The sequence below is a fragment of the Lepus europaeus genome, unplaced genomic scaffold (assembly GCF_033115175.1).
Source record: "Lepus europaeus isolate LE1 unplaced genomic scaffold, mLepTim1.pri SCAFFOLD_522, whole genome shotgun sequence".
Lineage (NCBI taxonomy): Eukaryota > Metazoa > Chordata > Mammalia > Lagomorpha > Leporidae > Lepus > Lepus europaeus.
In genome coordinates, this window is record NW_026909399.1 from 28954 (window position 1) to 40225 (window position 11272).

An 11272-nucleotide genomic window follows, 5' to 3' on the forward strand; every position below is an offset into this window, starting at 1 on the left:
GGCAGACCTCTGTGTCTGGTTCGCTCCGAAAGTGGCCACAGTGGCCGCGCGTCCTCGGGTCCAGCGCCCGGGCCGGGAGCGGAGCCTGGGCTCGAACCCGCGCACTGCAGGCGGCGGCTTCGCCCGCCGGGCGCGAGCCGCCCCTGGGCCTCAGCGGCGCTGCCATCACGGTCGGCCGTGCGTTCATCGCCGGCTCGGCCCCCACGAGGGGCCGGGGCACCCGCGGGCGCGGGTCCCTCGCGCTCTCCGGGCGGCCTCCGTGGGCGCGGGGCCCCAGCGCCCCGGGCCGCGTCAGCCATTGTGCTGCGAGCGCGCGCCCGGCCCGCGTCACGTGGCTGCCCGCGGCTCCGCCCCCGGGCCACGTGCCCCGCGCCACAGCCGGCCCGGCTGCTGAGTCACGTGTGCCCACCGCGCAGCGCCCCGCGCCTGCGTGCGGCTCCTCGCGGCCACCGTAGAGGGCGTGGCGCGGCCGCGGGACGGAAGCCGGGAGGGAGTCGCCGCCGACCGCCCCTGCGACAGCGACAGCGTCAGCCCTGCGCGGAGCGCCGGCCCGATGGCGGCGGCGATGGCCGAGCAGGAGAGCGCCCGCAACGGCGCGCGCAACCGCGGCGGCGTCCAGCGCGTGGAGGGCAAGCTGCGCGCCAGCGTGGAGAAGGGCGACTACTACGAGGCGCACCAGATGTACCGGACGCTCTTCTTCAGGTAGCCGCGGCGCGGCGCGTCCGCCCGGCCCGGCCCGCCCCCGCCCGCCTCCTATTGGCCGCGCCGCGCCAGCCCGCGCCCCCATTGGTCCGCGCGGCTGCCTGTCGGAGGCCGAGGCCGGCCGGGCGCGGGGGGTCGGGGCGGCGGGCGGGGGGCTGCGGGCGGCCGGCCCGGCCCGGCGCGGCCTCCTCTCCGCGAGCTGCGAGCCGGCCGGGGCGTCCCCGCGGGCGGAGCGGCCGTCGCTGCGCCCTGACCGTGGGGCGACCCCTCGGCGCGGCCTGCGGCCCGGCCCGCCCCCGGCGTGGCCGCCATGCCCGGCCCGGCGGCCGCTGCTGTGAGGCTGAGTCCGGGGCGGGTTCGGGGTCTCGGAAACTCGGCGTGGGACGTGCGTGCCGGCCCTGGGCCCGTGGTGAGAGTCCGCTGGGCTTCGTGCGCCGCGCTGGGCTCTGGAGGGCTCGGCCCGGGGGCGCAGGGCAGAGGACGGGCGGGGGGCCAGCACCCCCACCCCGGGCAGAGGACGGGCGGGGGGCCAGCACCCCCGTCCCGGGCAGAGGACCGAGCGAGGCCAGCACCCCCGCCCCGGGCAGAGGACCGAGCGTGAGGCCAGCACCCCCGTCCCGGGCAGAGGACCGAGCGTGAGGCCAGCACCCCCGCCCCGGGCAGAGGACCGAGCGTGGGGCCAGCACCCCCACCCCGGGCAGAGGACCGAGCGTGGGGCCAGCACCCCCACCCCGGGCAGAGGACGGGCGGGGGGCCAGCACCCCCGTCCCGGGCAGAGGACCGAGCGAGGCCAGCACCCCCGTCCCGGGCAGAGGACCGAGCGTGGGGCCAGCACCCCCGCCCCGGGCAGAGGACCGAGCGTGGGGCCAGCACCCCCGCCCCGGGCAGAGGACCGAGTGTGGGGCCAGCACCCCCGTCCCGGGCAGAGGACCGAGCGAGGCCAGCACCCCCGCCCCAGGCAGAGGACCGAGCGTGGGGCCAGCACCCCTGTCCCGGGCAGAGGACCGAGCGAGGCCAGCACCCCCGTCCCGGGCAGAGGACCGAGCGTGGGGCCAGCACCCCTGTCCCGGGCAGAGGACCGAGCGAGGCCAGCACCCCCGCCCCGGGCAGAGGACCGAGCGAGGCCAGCACCCCTGTCCCGGGCAGAGGACCGAGCGAGGCCAGCACCCCCGTCCCGGGCAGAGGACCGAGCGAGGCCAGCACCCCCGCCCCGGGCAGAGGACCGAGCGAGGCCAGCACCCCCGCCCCAGGCAGAGGACCGAGCGTGGGGCCAGCACCCCTGTCCCGGGCAGAGGACCGAGTGTGGGGCCAGCACCCCCGTCCCGGGCAGAGGACCGAGCGAGGCCAGCACCCCCGCCCCGGGCAGAGGACCGAGTGTGGGGCCAGCACCCCCGCCCCAGGCAGAGGACCGAGCGTGGGGCCAGCACCCCCGCCCCGGGCAGAGGACCGAGCGAGGCCAGCACCCCTGTCCCGGGCAGAGGACCGAGCGAGGCCAGCACCCCCGCCCCGGGCAGAGGACCGAGCGTGGGGCCAGCACCCCCGTCCCGGGCAGAGGACCGAGCGAGGCCAGCACCCCCGCCCCGGGCGGAGGACCGAGCGTGAGGCCAGCACCCCCGCCCCGGGCAGAGGACCGAGTGAGGCCAGCACCCCCGCCCCGGGCAGAGGACCGAGCGAGGCCAGCACCCCCGCCCCGGGCAGAGGACCGAGCGAGGCCAGCACCCCCGCCCCGGGCGGAGGACCGAGTGAGGGGCCAGCACCCCCGCCCCGGGCAGAGGACCGAGCGAGGCCAGCACCCCCGCCCCGGGCAGAGGACCGAGCGAGGCCAGCACCCCCGTCCCGAGGACCGAGCGTGGGGCAGCTCCCCCGTCCCGGGCAGAGGACCGAGCGTGGGGCCAGCTCCCCCGTCCCGGGCAGAGGACCGAGCGAGGCCAGCACCCCCGCCCTGGGCAGAGGACCGAGCGTGGGGCCAGCACCCCCGTCCCGGGCAGAGGACCGAGCGTGGGGCCAGCACCCCCGTCCCGGGCAGAGGACCGAGCGGGGCCAGCTCCCCCGTCCCGGGCAGAGGACCGAGCGTGAGGCCAGCTCCCCCGTCCCGGGCAGAGGACCGAGCGGGGCCAGCACCCCCGTCCCGGGCAGAGGACCGAGCGGGGCCAGCACCCCCGCCCCGGGCAGAGGACCGAGCGGGGCCAGCACCCCCGCCCCGGGCAGAGGACCGAGCGGGGCCAGCTCCCCCGTCCCGGGCAGAGGACCGAGCGGGGCCAGCTCCCCCGTCCGGCCTCGGGGTCTGTCGCCTCCACAGCCCTGCTGTGCCCAGGGTAGGGAGTGTGTGGAGTCCCGGGCTCCTGGCCCAGAGGAGGTGTGAGTCACTCTCCTAAGTGACCTGAGACGGGTCTGGTTCCAGAACCTTCTGTGTAGTGACGCCCGGCCGTCAGGCTGCCAGGAGACCGGTTCAGGAGGAGGTGTGAGGTCGTGCAGCCTTCGCCCCGGGGTGGCCGTGTCCATGCCCGTCGGGCTGTCTCTGGGCGCGCTGGCTCCCCGTTGGCTGCCATCGGGGCCCGATGAGCTGCGTCGCTCTTCAGGGAGCGATGGTGTGGGGGTGTGGGCACGTCGTCCCGTCTGGACCTGCGCCCCCCGAGATGAGACAGGTGCTGCTCCTGGGGACCTGGATGTAGATGTTTGCCTGCTGACTAATCACGAGTGGCTCTTCCCAGAAACACGCGTGCCTTGCCGTGGGCAGGTCTGCAGGGCTTGGTTGTTAACCCGTAAAGCTGGTTCACTCCCGAGCCGGAGCTGGGCCAGGCTGAGGCCAGGAGCCTGGGACTCCGTCCGGGTCTGCCACGTGGGTGCAGGGACGCGGGCACTGGGCCGCCGTGCACAGCTTTCTCGGGCCGTCAGCCGGGAGCTGGGGCAGAGCCGGGGCAGCTGGAACTCTAGGCGGCTCTGAGGGGGATGCGGCGCCACGGGCCTGGCCCTGGTGTGACCCTCAGTGGACGAGTGCATCCATGGAGGCTGCGGTTCCGCCAGACCCCCCGCTGGGGCCCGGGACGCAGGCCACGGCGTCCCCAGGTGCACTGTGGGAGTGCGGCCTCTCTGGAAGAGGGAGTCCCCGAGTTAGATGGGGTTCTGATGTGTGTTGCCAGCGCGAGCGTTTGCATATTGCCCAGCGACCAGTCACATGGGCCGGGCCCGCCCCCCAGTGGCTGCCGTCAGCCCTTCCGGGTTGAATGAGCTTCTAGAACCCCGTGCAGTGCAGTCTCTCTCGGTGGGGGCGCCTGTTTGGATTCTGAATGCGCTGAGCGGGGTGGGGGGTCCCCAGCATCTGTCTGGGTCTGTTTTGTTGCTGACGGGGTCTTTGTGTGCTCAGTCCCGTGGCTGCAGCGAGAGGGGAGGGGGGGCAGCTCAGGCCCTGGTTCCTGAGCCGCTCGCTCAGCCGGTGGCTGTTGGACCTGTCCCCGTGTCCGCGCCGTGACCTGTCCCCGTGGACGAGGAGTGAGCTGGGTTTCAGGCCTCGTGGATGGTGTGTGGTACACACCCAGTTCCCCAGTGAGCTTGTCCCAAGAACTGCTGGGGACACGGGCAGCTGTGTCCTGGCCACGCCAGCCACTGAAGCCCCTGCCACGGCACAGGGTTGGACACGCTCCACAGCGCCTTGGCCTGTGTCCACGTTCCTGCTTGGCTGTTCTCGACAGCTGAGCACGGACAGAGCTGCCTCCAGCGAGGCTGTGCTAAGGCCCGCCGGTCCTGGGGCACTCCCCCGTTGTGTCGTGGGCATCAGCGCGTGGGTTCTGGTGTTCTTTGGGGGTTTTTGCTTTGTTTGTAGAGGAAGGAGGGAGTGAGCCCGCCGTGGCCCGTGGTCGGCACCCACCTGGGAGTGGGGTTCTGGGGGCTCTGCGGAGCGGTGGATGCCGGGACCCTCACCGGGGAGGAGGCCCAGGCGGGCTGAGCCCTGTTGGGAGTGGCGGAAGTCTTGAAGCTGCCGGGGCTCAGTCGCCCCCCCCCCCCCCGGACTTGGGCCACTGGGCCCCTACTCTGGGCACCGTGGTCCCGGCATCCCCCTCGCAGCCAGGACCCCATCCCGGGAATTGGGTTCCTCGCCTTTCCAGAGCTCTTTCTCGTGGTTGGGTCTCTTAAGAGGTGGTCGGCGGGTTGAGTTTGTCGCAGACCTCAGAAATCCAGAATTGAGTGGTGTCGCCCGTGGGCAAAGAACTGGTGCTCGCTGGTCAGGTCAGGGGAGACAGAGCCATTCGGTCCCCCCCGCCATCCCTTTGGGCCCGGGTCCCCATGAGGGGTGTGCCGAGGATCCAGCGGCACGTGCCGGACGCGGAGGCTCGGGGGCATCACTGGCCAGGGGCCCCACGTCGCGCCCCTGCCCTTTGCCATCTCTCGTCAGGTGGACAGGGCGTGGCGAGGACGCCGGACTGCTGCCCTGTGTGTGGACGCGGCCTGCCTGCCCTGTCTCCCCGGCAGTGTGCTCCCGAGAGCCCGCGGGGGAGCAGGTGCCCACCCTGGGGAGGGCCTGCTTGGCGGGGCGCAGGTCCACTTCCGGGGCTGTGGGTCCCCAGCTGTACTCACGCTGCTCTCTCCCGCAGGTACGTGTCCCAGGGCAAGCACACGGAGGCCCGCGAGCTGCTGTACTCGGGGGCTCTGCTGTTCTTCAGCCACGGCCAGGTACGTGTCCGGGATGGCCAGGGGGTGCCAGGCGTGGTCGGGGTGCCGGTGGGCGTTGTCAGGGTGCCGGCGGGCGTGGGCGTGCCGGTGGGCGCTGTGGAGGTGTTAGTGGGCGTGGTCGGGGTGCCGGTGGGCGTGGACGTGCTGGTGGGCGTTGTGGAGGTGTTAGTGGACGTGGTCGGGGTGCTGGTGGGCGTTGTGGAGGTGTTAGTGGGCGTGGTCGGGGTGCCCGCAGGCGTGGTCGGGGTGCCAGTGGGCGTGGCTGGGGTGCCGGCGGCCCTGTGCCCTCCCTGCATGGCCGTGCCCCATCTCACCGGCGGTTCTTGCTCTGCAGCAAAACAGTGCTGCGGACCTGTCCATGCTGGTCTTGGAGTCCCTGGAGAAGGCGGAAGTGGACGTGGCCGAGGAGCTGCTGGGTGAGCGGCAGGCCCCGCACGCTGCCCCCTGCTGGTCTGAGCCAGCCTCGCCTGCCGGGCGGGGCCCTGCCCTGCAATTCCTTGTGTTGGGGGCAGCTCCTGCCGCGCCTGCTCTGTGCTGGCCCTCACAGGACGAGCTGTGTTGACAGGGGCGGCACGGCTCGGCACATCCCCGTGGTCACTGCCCTCGGAGCGACACTGGCCTCTCGGCGTCCCAGCCTTGAGCTGCCCATCCAGAGGCCCAGGGGCCCACTCGGCCGCCCCTGCTCCTGCAAAGGGTGCGGCGGAGCCGGGGACTGGGGAGAGCTGTGTGGACGCTGGGGCCAGCTGCCCCCCACAGCCCACCCTCCCTGCTCGCTGGGGCGCCCTGGACGGCGCCAGAACCCAGGGCCGCAGCCCAGGGACGTGCCGGCGCCCGCCCAGCTGTCTAGTCCGAGTGTCTGTTTCGCTGTGTGGCTCCTGTGACCGCTCGTCCCCGTGGTGGCCGCTGCCTGTGTCCCGGGCCCCTGCGACCGCTCGTCCCCGTGGTGGCCGCTGCCTGTGTCCCGGGCCCCTGCGACCGCTCGTCCCCGTGGTGGCCGCTGCCTGTGTCCCGGGCCCCTGCGACCGCTCGTCCCCGTGGTGGCCGCTGCCTGTGTCCCGGGCCCCTGCGACCGCTCGTCCCCGTGGTGGCCGCTGCCTGTGTCCCGGGCCCCTGCGACCGCTCGTCCCCGTGGTGGCCGCTGCCTGTGTCCCGGGCCCAGGCTGAGGGGCTGTTCTTGTTCCAGAGAACCTGGCGACGCTGTTCGGTCTGATGGACCCAAACTCTCCTGAGCGAGTGGCCTTCGTGTCCCGAGCCCTGAAGTGGTCCAGCGGAGGCTCTGGCAAGCTGGGTCATCCGCGACTCCACCAGCTGCTGGCCCTCACCCTGTGGAAAGGTGGGCTGGGGCGAGCCTCGTCCGTGGTCCTCGGTTGAGGTCCTGGCTGGTTGTCACCTGTCCGTCCGGGGTGGGCACTTGCGGTCACCTCCACAGCCAGTGAGGAGGGGCCCAGGTCAGCGTTGCCCTGTGCGCCGTGCTCTGATGGGCAGCCTGGCGCCGTCCGGCTGGGCTCCTTCCTGGGGACCCCGGCGTCTCGGTCAGAGGCCAGTGCGGCCTGCCTGCCCGGGCACGGCCACTTCCCTTGCCGGTGCACTGCTCGCCCCGAGGGAGTGGGTGGGTGCGTCAGCTCAGGCCGGGGCTCCCGGGGAGCCCTGGAGCCCTGTGAGCCTTCTCGGGGTCAGGAGCGTGAGGGGCCTTTGCTGGGTACCTGATGCGCCCTGGGACTGGCAGGGGAGGCTGGGTCCCGTCCACTGGGGGCGTCAGGAGGGGCGGCCCCCACACACTCACAAGGTCAAGGACCCGGCCTGAGCCGCCGCCCCCGACCCCGGTGGCAGTGCAGGGTGGGGAGGGGTGGGGTGGAGCCCGCAGGACCGCTCCCTGCTCAGGGCCGGGCCAGGCTCGCCTTGCCCCTGCACCTGGAAGACTCAGGCCAGGAGGCTGAGGGATGCTCCCTAGGGGCCTCGGCTGACCCGTCCCCAGCCCCTCTCCCAGAGAAGGCATGGTGAGGAGCAGCAGGCCCGGGCCCTCCGTCTTGTCCTGGGCTGGCCAGGCCCTCTGCCCGTCACTGTGTGCGCCTCCCGGCAGGGGTGTGGCCCTGGGAGCCCAGCTGGGAGGTGCACTGGGTCCTCTGCAGGGCACAGCTCTGCACGTCAGCTGGGCTCCTGCCCTCAGGTTTCCCTGGTGGTGCAGCCAGGAAGCAGACGCTGGTGTTGGGGCACAGGGACCAGCTGCCTGGGGGGCGGGCACAGGGACAGGCTGCCTGGGGGGCGGGGCACAGGGACAGGCTGCCTGGGGGGCGGGGCACAGGGACAGGCTGCTCTGGGGGGCGGGGCACAGGGGACCGGCCGCCTGGGGGGCGGGCACAGGGGACCGGCCGCCTGGGAGGCGGGCACAGGGGACCGGCTGCCCGGGGGGCGGGCACAGGGACAGGCTGCCCGGGGGGCGGGCACAGGGACAGGCTGCCTGGGGGGCGGGGCACAGGGGACCGGCTGCCTGGGGGGCGGGGCACAGGGACAGGCTGCCTGGGGGGCGGGGATACAGGGGACCAGCTGCCTGGGGGGCGGGGCACAGGGACAGGCTGCCTGGGGGGCGGGCACAGGGGACCGGCTGCCTGGGGGGCGGGAATACAGGGACAGGCTGCCTGGGGGGCGGGCACAGGGGACCAGCTGCCTGGGGGGCGGGCACAGGGGACCGGCTGCCTGGGGGGCGGGGATACAGGGGACCAGCTGCCCTGGGGGCCGGCACAGGGGACCGCTGTCCTGGGGGGCGGGCACAGGGACAGGCTCCTGGGGGGCGGGGATACAGGGGACCAGCTGTCCTGGGGGGCGGGGATACAGGGGACCAGCTGTCCTGGGGGGCGGGGATACAGGGGACCAGCTGTCCTGGGGGGCGGGGATACAGGGGACCAGCTGTCCTGGGGGGCGGGGATACAGGGGACCGGCTGCCCGGGGGGCGGGCACAGGGACAGGCTGCCCTGGGGGGCGGGCACAGGGACAGGCTGCCCTGGGGGGCGGGGCACAGGGACAGGCTGCCCGGGGGGGCGGGGCACAGGGACAGGCTGCCCGGGGGGGCGGGCACAGGGACAGGCTGCCCTGGGGGGCGGGGCACAGGGACAGGCTGCCCTGGGGGGCGGGCACAGGGACAGGCTGCCCTGGGGGGCGGGGCACAGGGACAGGCTGCCCTGGGGGGCGGGCACAGGGACAGGCTGCCCTGGGGGGCGGGGCACAGGGACAGGCTGCCCTGGGGGGCGGGGCACAGGGGACAGGCTGCCTGGGGGGCGGGGCACAGACAAGCTGCCCTGGGGGGCGGGGCACAGACAAGCTGCCTGGGGGGCGGGGCACAGGGACAGGCTGCCTGGGGGGCGGGGCACAGGGACAGGCTGCCTGGGGGCGGGCACAGGGACAGGCTGCCCTGGGGGGCGGGCACAGACAAGCTGCCCTGGGGGGCGGGCACAGACAAGCTGCCCTGGGGGGCGGGCACAGGGACCGGCTGTCCTGGGGGGCGGGCACAGACAGGCTGCCTGGGGGGCGGGGCACAGACAGGCTGCCTGGGGGGCGGGCACAGACAAGCTGCCCTGGACCGTCTCCCTGGGGGGGTGTGTGCAGAGGGTGTCTGGTGAGGCCCGGGTGTCCTGCCTGGCCAGGTGTGGGCAGCCCTTGTGCCCGCCCTGAGGCCCAGTGTCACGTGACGGGGCCGTCTGGGTGTCCAGGGCTCCGTGCGGTGTTCATGGTGTGGCCCCACACACGGGTCTCAGAGCGGGTGCGGGGCGGCCGGGGGCCTGGGCGGAGCCGGCGGCGCCGGGTGACCGCGCTGTCGCCCTGCAGAGCAGAACTACTGTGAATCGCGGTACCACTTCCTGCACTCGACGGACGGCGAGGGCTGCGCGCACATGCTGGTCGAGTACTCCACCTCCAGGGGCTTCCGCAGCGAGGCCGACATGTTTGTGGCCCAGGCCGTGCTGCAGTAGGTGCTGGGGCTCGGCGCGGGGCCTGGGGCGGGACGGGAGCCCGGGCCTTGTCTCCCGGCTGTGGGTGTGGCTCTGCCCCTCTCACCAAGCCCCCCGTGATGGGTTAGCCCGGGCGGCACGGGCCCCCCGGTGACTGGTGAGCGTGGGCGCCACGGGGCCCCCCGGTGACGGGTTAGCCTGGGTGGCACAGAGCTCGGGGGCACTGCCCTGGGACCCCTGGGTTGCGCCTGCCATGCCCCATGGAGAGAAGCCGGGGTCTGCTCCCCGCCTAGCCATGCACGCCCACAGCAGCAGGTGTGTGCCGGGGTGCAGGCCGTGACTGCACACGGTGGGGGGTCTGCTTGCAGCCCCCAGCCCCAGACCAGGGGCTGTGTGTGGGGGGGGTCTGCCTGTGAGCCCCCAGCCTCAGGCCAGTGCGTGGGGGGGTCTGCCTGTGAGCCCCCAGCCTCAGGCCAGTGCGTGGGGGGTCTGCCTGCGGCCCCCAGCCTCAGACCAGGCCAGTGCGTGGGGGGTCTGCCTGCGGCCCCCAGCCCCGCAGCAGGGCTGGCCCAGCGGGCACCGCGCCCACGGAGGGGTCCCCCCAGGTTCCTGTGTCTGAAGAACAAGAGCAGCGCGCTGGTGGCGTTCACGACGTACACGCAGAAGCACCCGTCCATCGAGGGCGGGCCCCCCTTCGTGCAGCCCCTGCTCAACTTCATCTGGTTCCTGCTGCTGGCCGTGGACGGGTGAGCCCGCGGGCGGGGCGGGGCGGGGCGCTGTCCGTGCGGGCGCGGCCTCACGCGGGCCCCGTCTGTTTCAGCGGGAAGCTGACGGTGTTCACGGTGCTGTGCGAGCAGTACCAGCCGTCCCTGCGCAGGGACCCCATGTACAACGAGGTGAGGGCCGGCGCTGGGGGCGGCTGCCTCGGGGCCCCGCAGTGCCTCGGCCACGTGTCTGGGGGTGGGGTGGGCGCCCCGTGCCTCACCGCCCCCTCCCCGCAGTACCTCAGCCACGTGTCCCGGGGCGGGGGGGGGGGGGGGCGGCCAGCACCCTGTGCCTCACGGCCCCCTCCCCGCAGTACCTCGACCGTATAGGCCAGCTCTTCTTCGGGGTGCCGCCCAAGCAGACGTCGTCCTACGGAGGCCTGCTCGGTAAGGCGGGGCCCGCTCCCCACCGCCCCACGCCGTGGCCGCCCAGGCTCGCTCCCCGCTGGCCTTAAATTGTGTGTCACGATCGGGAATCGCGTCTCCCCGTGTTCGCCAGGGCCCCCGCCTCCCACGGCCGGGGTGGGCTTGAGGCCGCTGTGGGCAGGGGCTCCTTCCCGGGGCGAGGCCGCAGCCCAGGTGCCCGTGGGGTGGCCCCTGCAGCCCCCGCTCACGCGCCCGCCCGCCGTGGCCTGCAGGGGACCTGCTGAGCAGCCTCATGGGCTCCTCGGAGCAGGAGGACGGCGAGGAGAGCCCCTGCGGCGGCAGCCCCATCGAGCTGGACTGAGCGCGGCGCCGACGCGGGCACGGGTCGGACAGGCGCCCGGGACGGGGCTCCTGGCGCCGGCGGGCCCTCGGGCCGAGGCTGGCGGCGCCACGCCGGGCGTCTGGATGTGTGTAAGGCGGCCAGGGCGGCCCGGGGCCCGTGTCCCCTGCGCTCCCCCAATAAAGCACAGGCCTCGCCGTGGCGCCGCTCTCCCGCTGCCTTGTTTGCGGGTCCGTGGGGAGGGCGCACGTGTGGGCAGGCGGCCTGCACTCACCGCGCCTCTGTCCCCGGGCCGCGGCTCCGGCCGCTCCGGCTGTCCCCGCCGCCGCGCAGAGGCCACAGGGACCGAGAGGTGTGGACACTTTATTTCTTCACAATTGAGAGGGGGCTGTGGAGAGCACGCGGCGGCCGTGTGCGCTGTGCGGGGCGTCAGGGAGCTCTGTCGGCACGCGTGTAAATAAATCCTTTCTACCGGCTTGCAGCGTGGTCCT

General features: G+C 74.1%; 1 protein-coding gene across 1 annotated transcript; it reads left to right on the forward strand.

Annotated features, from left to right (window-relative positions):
- The first annotated feature begins 496 nt into the window (after nucleotides 1-496).
- Nucleotides 497-11256, forward strand: GET4 (guided entry of tail-anchored proteins factor 4). Its single transcript, XM_062185608.1, has 9 exons — nucleotides 497-702; nucleotides 5292-5370; nucleotides 5705-5786; nucleotides 6554-6703; nucleotides 9190-9328; nucleotides 9917-10057; nucleotides 10132-10207; nucleotides 10390-10462; nucleotides 10714-11256. Exons 1-9 carry the CDS (start codon nucleotides 554-556, stop codon nucleotides 10800-10802), a joined length of 978 nt encoding a protein of 325 aa, XP_062041592.1. The 5' UTR covers nucleotides 497-553; the 3' UTR covers nucleotides 10803-11256.
- The last annotated feature ends 16 nt before the right edge of the window (nucleotides 11257-11272 follow it).